A 15,270-nucleotide genomic window follows, 5' to 3' on the forward strand; every position below is an offset into this window, starting at 1 on the left:
ACATGATCCCCGGTGCCTCTTTCTCAGTTCCCATCAGGACCTTGCAGCAAGAGGAGAAGCGTACCGACAGGTGTGGTCATCCATTAAATCCAGGTTTGGCTTCCCATCGCCAGTGTCTTGGTGTCTGTAGGACTCCCCTCCAAATTCCACTCATGCCCCTTAATCAGTTCTTCGACGTCTAAAGGGAGACACTCCCCTGTGTTGCTCAATAGGAGCTCCCATTCTCTGTCTCTGCTCTCGCAGGCCTGCCGCCCACTTCCCCAAGATGTACTCCTGACCACCTGCCTCCTTTCCACCCAGCATGTGGGCTCTTCACCATCCTGCCTCATCTTCTCCCTTAACCTTAGTTTCTTCTTCCTTTTTCTTAACTCTTTCTTGCCCCCCAACCATGCAGGCTCCCTTTATAGCCCCGATTGGGTGCAGATGCTGTCCTCCACCTACTCTGAGGTGTGAATGAAGCACCTGACTGTCCCGCTCACATTTTCATGTGAATGTGCGATAAGCCAAGCCCTCTAATCAACCCCAGAATGGAATGTGTATGCTCACCCATGCATCTGCACTTGCTTGGAGCCTGAACGCTCCAGAACTCTCGACTATTTATTAAAATCACCACAGACCTCTCATCACACCCTTCTTCTCCCACAAACATGCACTATTACCTCCTCAGTCTTCATCACAGACTCTTAACCTTAGCAGACCTGACTAGACATCCTCTATTCTTTCTGAGTCATATTGAATGTGGCCGGTTTGGGCTCTGTCTTATGTCATCTTTCGTTCCAACCAGGCACGGCTCGGCGCTCTGTGTATGTGCAGTCCACTCTTCGTCGGAACCCACGGTACCAAACCCTGGAGCGAGACCTGTGGGAGCTGCAGGAGAAACAGTTATTTGAGCTCTTTGTGGTTGTGTCGCTGCGAAGACAGTCCACTTGTAACGTCTACAAGCCAGAGATCACTCAGCAGTTTCCAAATAAGGTGAGTGGTAGGGGCTGAAGCGACCAAGAGACCAGTATGGGCTGACTTCTGACCAGCGATCAAAACTAGATAGCAGTGTTCAGACGGTTTTTGAATAGACTTTTGTCATTGTAATTTTGTAAGTTAGAAGCTATCTGGTGTCATTCTCCTGCTGTTCCATTGAGAGTGTACTGACATACTGCATTTCTGTGTGTTATGGGAGCTGCTCCTCTGCTGACAAGAAAACACTGCAGAGAGTTGCCAGCTTTGCCCAGAACATCACAGGGATATAACCTCCTACACTTGATGACATATACAACACCCACTTCCTGTGGAGGGCTACCAGCATCATCAGCGACATGTCACATCCTTGTCCTCATCACTTTTCACTTACTCCTGTCTAGAAGATCATTCATGCACATACTTCCGGATGGAGAAATAATTTCTTCCCTAGAGCCATCATCAGATTGAACTAGACATTCTATTCTTGCCATTCACAGACAGCTGATTTAAAAATATACTTACATCTATAAATATGTAGTGTAGCTGCCACATGGGCTGGATGGGCATCCTGGCCAGGAGAGGGAGCAGACCTGGAAAGGGTGGACGGACAGCCCATTAAAAAGAAAAGATACTGCTGGGGTTTTTTTATTCTCCCAGAACGCTAGATGGTAGCAGCCCTGGTTATCAGCACCCAGTGGGAAGTCTGCAGGGTATGCTGGGAAATGTAGTCCAGTAGGGCAGCCCTGCTGGGGTCACAGGGTGCCACAAGAGAGCGCTACAGGGAGACAAGCTCCTTACTGTGATGGACTTCCATTTGACCCAGAAGTACTTCGATCAGGCAATCGTAATAAAAGTCTGTAATAAAAGGGACTGCACACTCGTATCCAGGCTAGTCAGAGCTGGGAGGTAGAGAGGCAACACTTCACTGGAGGAGGGCAGTGTGATGGTGAGAAAATTATTGTGAGGAGAAATTAACAACTGTGTTTTTGTGCTTGTGGTGACATATTTGAGAGTTTTTGGTTAAAGAATCAGCCTTTATTTGAACCCGGGACTGAGCTTGTGTGTTCTTGTCAAGGTTTGTGCTTGCTGACGCCCGGGTTTCCATCACAGTAGATAAATATGGATGCATATGAATTTATATTGTGACATTTTTGAGATCCACGCCAACGGTGCAGCACGCTGAAATGAGATTGACGCATCTATTGAGGGTTGCTTGTCTGCTGCCAAGGCAACCGCAGGTTCGCAGCACCACCGAGGCAACTATAAGTTCACAGCCTCCCTGCATAAGACATCTGTCATCTGATGGGTGCTGCAGGGACATTCTAATCCCACCACTGACTTGGCCCCTTCCCTGTAGCTCCTGTTTGAATAAATACGCTGATTGTCCCAGTTTTGATTGGAATAAAGTTGGTTTTCTTGAAGCCTTTGGACTCCGCATTTTCCCTCGGGTACAGGACACATATATGTCACATATATGTTCCCTGTCTTTTCTTATTATTACACGTATAGCTGTTATTTTATCATACTATTGTGTAAAATTACTTCCACTATTTTAAGCACTGTTATTGTATTAGTCTACTAGAGGGTTTCCCAACCCCAGGGGGTGTGAGATGGCATTTTAGGGGGTGCAACAACGACAAAGGCTGTGTCGCAATTCGCCAAAATTGAATAAAATGATTTGTCTAACTCTATTGTGTTGTAATCGATGTCTTGCAGTGTGCCATCATTTGTAGGTCAATTCTTAGTTAGTGCTATCCGGTGACCTGAGACGAAGACTGGACTCCTTTGGTACTGTGTCTCTCTGGAAAATCCTTGAGTACCGTTGGTTTGACTTTGTGTTGCTCATGGAGTCCCGAATGAGGCACATGACCTGCATTGTGAGGGAGCGTCAGTTACGGCACTATGGCCATGTGGCGCGTCTCCCAGAGGGTGATCCAGCTCGTAAGATCCTCATTGTTGGGGACCCGAGTGGCTGGACCAGGCCAAGGAGTCGCCCATGTAAAACCTGGCTGCGGCAGATACAGGGTCATTACCGGACGGCAGGACTGGACCGCGTGTCTGCTTAGGTGGTTGCCAACTGGGATCCTGAGTTGTTTTGTTGTGTAGTGGGTGTGGCAACGCACTGTACCAGTGCAGGCTCCCCAACTTGACTTGACTTGACTTGCTCCTGTTCTATGACATGAAAATCAAGCATTGTACGTGCAATTGTCACCTGTTAATGAGCCACAGAAATGCGTGTTCTTGTGGGTTCCTTGCTTCATGCAGAGTGTTCATAATGGCGATTAATTTATTTTTTTTAAGAGAATAGAATTTGGACATTATAATGATCCGCAGAGTAGGGTAAGTTCTAGTATCGATTTCTCTGCAACCCCCAATCATGAAACGTCACTGATTTCAAGGTCTGATTGACATTTTTGCCCTACAAGGGCAACTGAATTGCATGCAACGTTCTTGTGGTATTCAGCCCATCTCTTTTGCTGGCGGTCCTGGCAGTAACGCAGCAATTTTAACAGTGTGGCACATCTGGGTTCTATTCAATAAGGGCGCGCACAAAAAGGCGAGCTTCAAAACGGCGACCTCAATTAGGCACGGCGAATAAAGGCGAGCGTAAATAAAGGCAAGCTTCAAAAGGGTGACCTCAATTGGGCGCAGCGAATAAAGGCAAACGCAACTATGTGCAATGCCACGTAGATATTTTATTATTATCTATCTATTATTATCTAAATTATCTACGAACGCCTTTATTCGCCGCGCTCAATTGAGGTCGCCCTTTTGAAGCTCGCCTTTTTGTGCGCGCCCTTATTGAAGGATACCGCACATCTGTTTTTGAACCGCAGTGTAGGTGTTATCAGGGAACAAAGCTTGTTGACTGTGTTTCATTGCTTAGTGGCACATCAGGACCCATTGCTTCACGGGGGTCTCCAATCCCCCAAACCCTCTCGATCGTTGATTGTGTGTCATTTTCTCACACCTCTTGATTTGTTGGGGGATACTCCAAGCCCTGGATCATCAATTGAGTGTCTAAGCTTCACAAGTGCAGTCAGTCAGTCATTATCCAACCCACTATATCCTTACACAGGGTCACGGGTGTCTGCTGGAGCCAATCCCAGCCAGCACAGGGCGCAAGGCAGGAAGAAATCCCCGGTCAGGGCGCCAGCCCACCACAGGGCACACACACACCCACACACCAAGCAATTTAAAATCGGCAATGCACCTAACCTGCATGTCTTTGGACTCTGTGAGAAAACCCACGCAGACACAGGGAGAACATGCAAACTCCACGCAGGGAGGACCTGGGAAGCGAACCCAGGTCTCCATACCGCGAGGCAGCAGCGCTACCCACTGCGCCACCGTGCCGCCCGATTTATAAAAGTAAATTGCACAATTTATATTTACATTTTATATTTACATGCACTGAGTTGAAAGCTTATTTTTTTGAGTTCAATTTGTTCACTCACAGTACTGTATGTGGTTCAAGTTATGGTTCAAAAATCAGAAATTTGACATTCTTCATCTTCAAATGTCATATTACTTTTGTAGGGGGCTGTGAACATAAATCAAAGATTTTCTAGGAGTGCTGGGCATACGTTACAATATCTCTGTAATGTCTCAAATAATGACATCCTTGTAGGGTTCACAAACTTTCAAGGATGACTGTCTGTGTGATTGTTTGCCTGCAGATGTGTATGTTAACATATTTTTTTCAAACTGGTTTGATCCAGTTCAAGGCTGGGGGCGGAGCCTATTGAATCAGCAATGGGGAAAAAAACAACACTTCTTCCAGTTTATGGTCACAGTGGGCCAGAGACTTGAAAACATGGCAGGAGCAGACCTAGATGGGGGCGCCAGTCCATAGTGGGGCACACCTATGCATGCACTGTCACATTCACATATTTTGCTAGTGTAATTTTTGACTTACTAATAGGATTTGCTTGGTTTAACAGTGAGAAGTCAAGCAAAATGAAACCTTTTATTGGCTAACTAAAAAGATTACAATATGCAAGCTTTCGAGGCAACTCAGGCACCTTCTTCAGGCAGGATGTAATCTTGCCTGAAGAAGAGACCTTAGTTGCCTCGAAAGCTTGCATATTGTAATCTTTTTAGTTAGTCAATAAAAGGTGTCATTTTGCTTGACTTCTCACTACATTCATAATGGCTAACACGGTACAGCACCCTAGTACTACTTGGTGTAACATAAATAGTGATGCAATCTTTGGAAGTGTTAAGAACGTCTCTAATATTGTCTTTCTTTATTCCCTCTGTCAGTGACCTCTTTTTTTATTTTTTGCAGTTTGAGAAGTCCACACGTCAGTCGCGGGATGCTGAAGAGCGACTCAGAGCCATTCCCAAGTTCTGCTTCCCTGATCCTCAGGACTGGTGCCCGTGTACAGAGCTTATCAGGTAGGCCTGCCTGCTATTGAAACATTACAGGGAACTTGGACAGCATACAGGCCTGGGCAGATTTGTGGCAGATAAAATTTAATGTCAGTAAATATAAAGTATTACAAGTGGGAAGTGAAAATGTGAAGTTTGAATACACAATGGAAGTTCTGAAAAGTGAAAGTACACCTTCTGAGAGTTGTAGTGGACTCAACATGATCAACTGCCTGACGGTGTTCAGAAGCCATTAAGAAGGCTAACAGAATATCAGGTTATATAGCACCTTGATGTGCGCAGTACAAGTCACTGGAGGTTCTGCTCAGTCTTTATAACACACTGGCGAGGCCTCATCTGGAGTACTGGGTGCAGTTTTGGTCTCCAGGCTACAAAAAGGATATAACAGCACTAGAAAAGGTCCAGAGAAGAGCGACTAGGCTGATTAGAGGACTACAGGGGACAAGTTATGAGGAAAGATTAAAAGAGCTGAGCCTTTACAGAAGATTAAGAGGAGACCTGACTGAAATGTTTGAAATGATGAAGGGAATTAGCCCAGTGGATCGAGACTGAGACTTTAAAATGAGTTCATCAAGAGCATGGGGACACAGTTGGAATTTTGTTAAGGGTAAATTTCGCACAAACATTAGGAAGTTTTTCTTCACACAGAGAACCACAGACACCTGGAATAAGTGACCAAGTAGTATGGTAGACAGGAGGACTTTAGGAACTTTCAAAACTCGACTTGGTGTTATTTTGGAAGAATTAAGTGGACAGGACTGGCGAGCTTTGTTGGGCTGGATGTCCTGTTCTTGTCTAAATTGTTCTAATGTTCTATGCAAAGATGACTTCAGATTTGGAGTGAATTAGTTCCTAACCACGTACAGTTCACTTCCTTTTGTTACCCTGATATCCAGCTGTTGAATTATCGCACTAACAAGTGTGTCACACCTACATAAGTGGACTTTTTCCTCAGATTCTTCCTTGGCTGGGGCTCATTTAACTGAAATGTTGTGCAATCGAAGCACCGCAGCTTGATCTTGTCTAACTGCATTACTGTTGTAAAACTTTCTGATTTCTCTGGAAAACTGATAATCTTGTGCCAAAAGACATTTGCAACCGCACACTCAGAAAATGCTGTTTCTTTTCATTTTCCAGTGAAACGTTTTCGTTTGTGCTAACTGGTGAGGACGGCAGCCGTTGGTTTGGATACTGCCGCAAAATCCTGGTAAGGTTTGTTTTGAGTGCAATCTAAATTTTGATAAATCCTTCCTCCATTCTGAGGTGTGCAGGTGGAGCATTAGATTGGGTTACAAGGAAACTGGCTGGGTTTTCGGGATGTGATCTTATTTTACCGCATCTTCCTGCTTGTTATGGTGAAAAATATTTTGGCACGAAATGTCTCCACTCATCCATCCAGCGTTTAAACTGCTTATCCATTTTAAGGTTTCAGGGAGTCAGAGCTTATCTGTGCAGTACTTGGCACAAGGCAGGGACCAACCCCGTATGCTGTATCAGGACACGCACACACTCAATTTAGAGGTGTCTGTTTATTCTAGCATGATTTTGGGATGTTTGAGGAAAATGTACCATGTATTGATCCGTAATGATGGCATTTTCAGAGCACCGGTGCTCTGTTCGCTTCCACAGAATGGTTTTGTTGTTTTATTTTTTTCTACACCAGTGGGACTATTAACCAACGTCATTGTATTGTTTATACAGTACACCGATCAGCCACAGCATTAAAACCACCTGCCTAATATGGTGTAGGTCTCCCTTGTGCTGCCAAAAATGCTCAGACTCCTTGAGGCATGGACTCCACAAGACCTCCGAAGGTGTCCTGTGGTATCTGCACCAAGACGTTAGCAGCAGATCCTTTAAGTCCTTTAAACTGTGAGGTATGGACACCATGGATTAGACTTGTTTTTCCAGCACATCCCACAGATGCTCGATCAGATTGAGATCTGGGGAATTTGGAGGCCAAGTCAACATCTTGAACTCTTTGTTGTGTTCCTCAAACCATTCCTGAACAATGTTTGCAGTGTGGCAGGGCTTATTATTCTGTTGAAAGAGGCCACTGCCATTAGATAGATAGATAGATAGATAGATAGATAGATAGATAGATAGATAGATAGATAGATAGATAGATAGATAGATAGATAGATAGATAGATAGATAGATAGATAGATAGATAGATCAACAATATTAAATTAAAGAGTGATAAAAATGCAGGTACAGTGGAACCTCGGTTCACGAACGTCTCGGTACACGTACAACTCGGTTTACGACCAAAAAGTTCGCCAAACTTTTGCCTCGGTTCACGACCACCCACTAGGTATAAGAACAAGCCAGGTTCCCTTTCGGTTTGTAGATGTTCAGCCTCTCCAAGTGCATTTCCTGTGCAGCGAGCAAGAGAGAGAGTGAGAGAGTGCGACACACACACACACACACACACACACAGGCAGCGCGAGACAGAGAGAGCCATGCACACACACAGGAGCACGCGTGAGAGAGGCGCGCACACACACAGGAGCGCTCTAGACAGACACACACACAGGCGCTCCAGGCTCGCAAAAGAGAGACACACACACACATAGGCGCAGGAGAGAGAGGCGCACACACACACAGGAGAGCGCTAGAGAGACACACACACAGGCGCTCCAGGCTCGCAAAGAGAGACGCACGCACACATACACAGGCACAAGAGCGAGCGAGCGAGGGACGCATAAGGTAGAGAAGGCTTGTTTTTGTTTTCAGTTCTATTTACAGTGATCGGTTCGTAGCCTGCATTGTTGCAATGTTACTTTTCTTGGTGGTTTATTAAATTACAGATTTTTCAAATGTTCATTTTTTCCCCTCTGCTTAAAACTCATTAAAAAAGTGTTTTTAGCGAGCGGTTCCTAGCACTATAGCGCGAACTATTGCAGTGTTAGTTTTCTCTGTTGTTCAAGGTTTTCTCAGTGTTATTCAATGTTTTTACATTTAGTTTACCATTACGCTGTGCATTCTATGGTATAATTAACTATATTTGTGCTTAAAAACTAAAAAATATATATATTTACATACAGTTCATATGGTCTGGAACGGATTAATTGTATTTACATACAATCCTATGGGAGAAATTGCTTCGGTTCACGACCAACTCGGTTTACGACCAGAGTTTTGGAACGAATTATGGTCGTGAACCGAGGTTCCATTATTGGGAATACCGTTGCCATGAAGGGGTCTAAGTGGTCTGAAACAATCATTAGGTACGTGGTTACGCATCGAAGTAACATCTACGTGAATGCCCCCAGCAGCACATTGCCAAGAACATCACATTGCCTCCACCAGCTTACCTTCTTCTCATAGTGCATCCTTCTGCCATCTCTTCCCCAGGTAGACGATGCACACTCAACCCGGCCATCCACATAATCTAAAAGAAAATGTGATTCTTCAGACCACGGTTTCTTCTTCCATTGCTTCATGGTCCAGTTCTGATGTGGATATGCCCATTTTAGATGCTTTTGGCAGTGGACAGAGTTCAGCATTGGCACTCTGAGTGGTCTGCGGCTGCACAGTGCCACACATAGCAAGGTGTGAAGCACTGTGTGTTCTGACACCTTTCTGTCATGGCTCGTGTTAAGTTTTTCAGCAATTTGTGCTACAGCAGCTCTTCTGTGAGATCGGACTAGGCTGGCTAATTTTTGCTTCTCGTGTGCATCAGTGAGCCTTGGCGCCCATGACCCTATGGTCAATTCAATAGTACTTTTGGTAGCTACTAACCACTACACACCAGGAACACCCCACAAGACCTGTCATTGTGGAGTTGCTCTGACATAGTAGTCTCGCCATCACAATGTGGCCCTCGTCAAAGTCACTCAGGTCCTTTCACTTGCCCATTTTTCTTGCTTCTAACTCATCACCTTCAACAACTGACTGTTCACATGCTGCCTGATGTATTGCATCCCTTGAGTATCCAGAGTATATCCTTGAGTATACTGGATACTTGAATTTCCCCTTGGGATTATTAATCTATCTATCTATCTATCTATCTATCTATCTATCTATCTATCTATCTATCTATCTATCTATCTATCTATCTATCTATCTATCTATCTATCTATCTATCTATCTATCTATCTATCTATCTATCTATCTATCTATCTATTATATAGTGCCTTTCATATATCTATCTATCTATCTATCTATCTATCTATCTATCTATCTATCTATCTATCTATCTATCTATCTATCTATCTATCTATCTATCTATCTATCTATCTATCTATCTATCTTTTCAGGGAAACATGGCAGTTCCTACTTACTTTTTATTTTGTTGTGGCTCAGTGGTTACTCGCTATTTCTATGGAGTTTCCATCATTCTTCGACTTCCTCCTATGGTTTTCTTTTGGGTACTCTGATTATGATGTCACATGCCAAAGGCCCAGGTTAGGTTATTTGTTAATTATAAATTGGCCTATTATGAGTGAGCCCTTGTAAGACTGACTCCCCAGCCAGGGTTGATATCCACCATGTGCTCTATGCTCATTAGTATATTGGCTCTTTGCAACAACAAAATGGATTGAATTGAATGGATGAATTCCCTTTTTTGAATGAAAATTACAAGAGGTTCGTTTTTTTAAAAGTATGGCTTAATTTATTTATTTATCACATATATCCTTTTTTAAAGGCCATTTGCGTCCTAATGAATGCCATTTCTGAAGTATTTCTAACTAAGATCAGTCAGAGTCCATGACTGATTGGTTCAGTGCATCGTCAGGAGAGGAACAAGCAAACTGATAATGTCCCTGTACGTTGAATCTTCTGGGAAGCTTATTGTATTTTGTTTTTTTTTGTTTCTCCCACCTCAGCCAAGTGGGAAGGGTATGCGCCTCCCCGAAGTGCACTGCATTATCAGCAGGATGGGCTGCTTCAGTCTCTTCTCCAAGGTAAGCTCCACTCAATATGGTTTAGCAGCTAGGGCATTGTACCAGTCAAACGTTTTAGAACACTTCTATTTTTTAATGTTATTTAAGAAGCTCAAATCCAGCAAATAACCTGAAATGGTACAAAGGTAGGTAATAAATTGCTAGAGGTAAAACAAAAAAAAGCTTATTAAACATTTAAAAATGATGTAATTTTCAGAGCTCTACAGCTTTTCTGTAGCAATTTAAGTTATTTAAGCCTTGACAGTTGATGCAAACAATTCCTGCAGGTGTCCCAACTTTTGTTGATTACTTTAAAACCCTCTGTATAAAAGCAATGTTAGCATAAACTGTGTTGCTACACACTCTGATGCATTTATTTGGACAATATTGCACCTTATATTGCTATCATAATGGCAAAAACAATTAAAAAAGGAAAGCTGTCAAACCATTATAACCCATTAAAGTGCAGGTCTTTCCTTTAGTGGAATTGCAAAGAAAGCCAAGGGGTCAGTGAGTAGTTTCCTACACCATTAAAAGAAATTTGGAAACTTAAGGAAAGTATGACAGGAACAGGCCGGGCACACCCAGGGTCACAACAGAACCAACCAGAAGACAAGAGTCAGACAGCTTGTGTGAAAGGCGCCTCGCAGGATGACAGCTTAGCAGTGGTTGAAGTAAGCAAGTGTCATTTTTAACTATGAAGGGAAGACTGTGAGCTACATGTGTGGCAGGTCGAGTGGCATAAGTACACAGTTGCTTTAAAGGTCAAACGTTTTCGAACGCCTTATTTATTTAAATTTATTCAGTTTAATGCCTCTGTGTACTCTATAATTAAAGAACAGAAGGCGAGACTTGCTTACTGTGCCCACTATCCTGTCTTGTTTGTTCCAGTGCTAAATCCACCAGCTCTGCTCCTGTCTTGCCGACTACGCTACTTACATTTTGTTTGAGTAATTCTGTTTTCTCGATCAGGCCACTGAGTATCCCTCCTAGAAGAGCTAAATGAAATTGGTTTCTGACCTCTTCAGCTCATCTAAAATGTTGCCACCCACCCATTGTTGTTAATTCCTTTCTACACATACAGTAGCTCTCTCTGTTAACCCCTTTTTACTGTTTGGTTCATCTACTTCATTTTCTCTGTTGGCTCCCATGTTCTGCTTGGGTCTAATTCAGTACTTTTGTCCCCCCGATATGCTTCTCCTTAGATAAGACTGCTCCTCACTGTCTCTAGTCCCTCTTCTTCTATAAAGTGTGCTTCTTACCTTGGTCTCTAACTCTAATGTGCCCTCTGTCTCCCTAGATAAACTAAAATGAATTATCCATTCTTACTTCTTTTACTTGCAAGCTGTGGATTCACCTTCCATAATTATTGGCACTGTTGCAGGTCAGGTGCCTGGTGAAGAGACCTGCTTTTCACAAAAATAGTTTTTTACGTCTCATCCCTGCTTTAGGTTTAAACAACATTTTCCGACCCTCTCTGCCAATTTTTTTTGTTTTCTTCCCTGCTATTATATATCATCTGCAATATCAAAGATTGATCTCTGCTAACTGTTATCTATGCTCAGTATTCGGGCATTTTTAGATAATTTAGATTTCTCTTGTATTTATTTTGGCTGCAAGCTAGCTACAGAGGATTTGGAATAATTGAATATGGAGCCTGTAGATATCTCAAGATGATTAGAAAGTCTGTGGCTAATAGCGAGGTAGCTGAGGTAGTGCTTTTCTCTGTTGCACAATACCTACATTACAACTCATTTTATATAACACAAGTTTGGCGATATTTGATCAGCAACATGCACACACAATCTCGCTGTTTCTAAATGTGAGCGCCAGGGGCAATTGTAATGCAAAAGTCTTACCTAAACACCTTATACCTTAATAAGGCACCATATCTGTTTCACAGTACCACTGACAATTAAAGAGGGGCTGCCATAGACATGGGCCGAGAGGAGAAGTCTGTTTTGATTGAAGTCTCTGTCTGTCCATTTTTTGGGAAAATTCTGGTAGAAATGAGGCATCTTGATCTAAACACCATTACAAGATGAACACATTGAATGCTTTTCTCTCTTTCTTTTTTCTTCACGCCATATCTGACATTTCATCGGATTTCATCGGACAGATCCTGGAAGAAGTGGAGCTCCGTCGAGAGGTCTCTACAGCCCTGGTGTATCCTTTCATGCGTAGCGTTATGGAGGCTCCATTCCCTGCTCCAGGTCGAACCATTGTGGTGAAGAGCTTTCTACCAGGCTCTGGAAACAAGGTGAGTCTGTTAGAAATGAAGACTTCCAGTGCCTTGTAGTGTCTTGCCTGATGGTCATGATACACATGCATCCATCCATTATCCAACCTGCTTTATCCTAACTACAGGGTCATGGGGGTCTGCTGGAGCCAATCCCAGCCAACAACAGGGTGCAAGGCAGGAAACAAACCCCGGGCAGGGTGCCAAAACACACACACACACCAAGCACACACTAGGGACAATTTAGAATCGCCAATTCACCTAACCTGCATGTCTTTGGACTGTGGGAGGAAACCCACGCAGACACAGGGAGAACTTGCAAACTCCACGCAGGGAGGACCCGTGAAGCGAACCCAGGTCTCCTAACTGCGAGGCAGCAGCGCTACCACTGCACCACCATGCTGCCCTGATACACATACAGTAAATACATAAGTAAATTATACCAGATTACGAGATAGGTGTAATTGTAGTTGTAAATAAGTTTCATTATAAGTTCAAGTTCAAAGTTTATTGTCATGTGCACAGTAAGGAAACACGTTTCCCTGTGCAATGAAATTCTTTCTTTGCTGTCCTCACCAAATGACAAAACCAAAATATAAACATAAACATAAATAATAAGTAGCAGTTAGATAATAAGTAACAGAGACAGCATAAAGTATAAAAACAGAATAGAAGTATAAAGTGTAATTGTGCAGGTAGGTGTGTGATGGACAAGTCAAATACAGTTGTGTGAGGTAGATAGAATGAGGTGGACCACGGTTATCAACTCCAGTCAGATATTTAGGAGTCTAATGGCCTTGGGGAAGTCCTGCATTTCATATTTCTATTCCTCTTGCCTGAGGTTAGAAGTGTGAACAGTTCGTGTTGGGCTGGGTGGGGTCCCTGAGGATCGAGGCAGTTCTCCTGTGGACTCTGCAGTTGTAGATGCTCTGCAGAGAGGGCAGTGGGGTCCTGGTGATCTTATCAGCAGTCTTTACAACTCTCTGCAGGCGTTTGTGGTACATAGCAGTAGTGTTGCCGTACCACACGGTGATGCTGTCAACAATGCAGCTATAAAAGTTGCAGAGGATCTTAGTCGACATACCAAACTTCATCAGCCTCCTCAGAAAGTACAGCCGCTGTTGAGCCCTCTTGACCAGCTGTGTGGTGTTAAGTGTCCAAGTGAGGTCCTCACTGACGTAGACGCCCAGATATTTAATGCTGCTCACCCTCTCCACTTCAAGCCCTCGGATGAACAGTGGCCAGTGAGGTCTCCTCTCCTTCCTCATGCCCACTATCATCTCCTTCGTCTTGTTTGTGTTGAGGGTGAGGTTATAAGAACTTATGATGTTTGACAATCAAGAGAAAACCATTCAGTCCATCAAGCTTGTTTGGTTAGGTGATGCTTAAGTTGTACCAAAATGTCATCCTGATATTTTAAAAATCCAGATAGCAGGAAAGATTTGACATTTCTGCTTCAATTACAGTACTGTGCCAAAGGGTGGAGTGGTCACTCTGTGGCTAAGGATCAGCGTTGGTATCTGGAAGGTTGGTTGTTCAAATCCTGTTACTGCCAGAAGAAACTCTACTCTGTTAGGCCCTTGAGCAAGTCCCTTAACCAGAAAATTGCTCCAAGGGCACTGTACGGTGGCTGACCCTGAGCTCTGACCCAAAGTTGTCATGTGAACAGACACTTTCTCCACGGAGATTACCAAAGTATATAAAAAAATAAATAAAAACCAAAAGCCTTATGCCACACTAGAAAATCATTTCTGGATATTTGCTTGTGAAAACTGTATAGAACTTTAAAATATAGACTGAAACAACATAAAGTTATGGGAACATCTCAAGAATATTTTGAGTGGCCTCTCTTAGAATACCAAATATAAGCACATCACTTTGTTTCACCACTGTGCAATTTTTTTCAAGTACTCCTATGTTAATAAATCTTGCTTGAGTCACCATGACATTTCTTTTGAGTCTGGCCACGTTTTATTCTTTTCCCTGTCTAAGTGACCCCACACTTCCATGACATAGCCAAGACTCTGCAGTTGCTGATCCAATCCTTTTGCTATTCCATCTGAAGACTTTCTCTCCAAGCAGGTTTTGTGTGTTTCCAGTGTATTTGTGGTTCTTATTGTGCTGGTGGTTGAAGTTGTCTTTCAGGTAGGACACGAACCATTTCACTGCACAGCCTTGAATGCCTACTTCATGCCTACATAACATCTGGCGCCGCCGAGAGTGGCAGCCCTTTCAGCCTGTGTACTTTTCTACTTTTATTTTTCTATTTTTATTTATTGATCACTGCGGTGGGTTGGCACCCTGCCCGGGATTGGTTCCTGCCTTGTGCCCTGTGTTGGCTGGGATTGGCTCCAGCAGACACCCGTGACCCTGTGTTCGGATTCAGCAGGTTGGAAAATGGATGGATGGATGGATTTATTGATCACTTGTGAATTTCCCATTGGGATTAATAAAGTATCTATCTATCTATCTATCTATCTATCTATCTATCTATCTATCTATCTATCTATCTATCTATCTATCTATCTATCTATCTATCTATCTATCTATCTATCTATCTATCTATCTATCTATCTATCTATCTATCTACTTCATCCTCAAGCCATTTTAACAGATCTCCTTGGTCCACTGTGTCAAAAGCCGCAATGAGATCCAGCAAGACCAAGATTGCAGAAGAGCCCGAGTCCAAAGTTAATAGAATATCATTTGTTACCCTTCAGCAGAGCCGATTCAGTACTATGAAGTTTTTTAAAACCTGACCGGAACACATCACATACATTGTTATCCTCCAGA

At 43.2% G+C, this 15,270-nt stretch overlaps 1 protein-coding gene across 2 annotated transcripts in view; it reads left to right on the plus strand.

Annotated features, from left to right (window-relative positions):
• dennd2c (DENN/MADD domain containing 2C) overlaps window positions 1-15,270 on the plus strand; it is a 218,023-nt gene that overhangs the window by 145,753 nt on the left and 57,000 nt on the right. For both annotated transcript variants that reach the window (XM_028796440.2, XM_028796441.2), the window contains exons 8-12: window positions 785-972; window positions 5,246-5,355; window positions 6,487-6,556; window positions 10,182-10,259; window positions 12,358-12,498. In XM_028796440.2, the coding sequence (XP_028652273.2) occupies window positions 785-972; window positions 5,246-5,355; window positions 6,487-6,556; window positions 10,182-10,259; window positions 12,358-12,498 (587 nt within the window). The remainder of the gene's footprint in view (window positions 1-784; window positions 973-5,245; window positions 5,356-6,486; window positions 6,557-10,181; window positions 10,260-12,357; window positions 12,499-15,270) is intronic.

The sequence above is a fragment of the Erpetoichthys calabaricus genome, chromosome 3 (assembly GCF_900747795.2).
Source record: "Erpetoichthys calabaricus chromosome 3, fErpCal1.3, whole genome shotgun sequence".
Taxonomy (NCBI): Eukaryota; Metazoa; Chordata; class Cladistia; order Polypteriformes; family Polypteridae; genus Erpetoichthys; species Erpetoichthys calabaricus.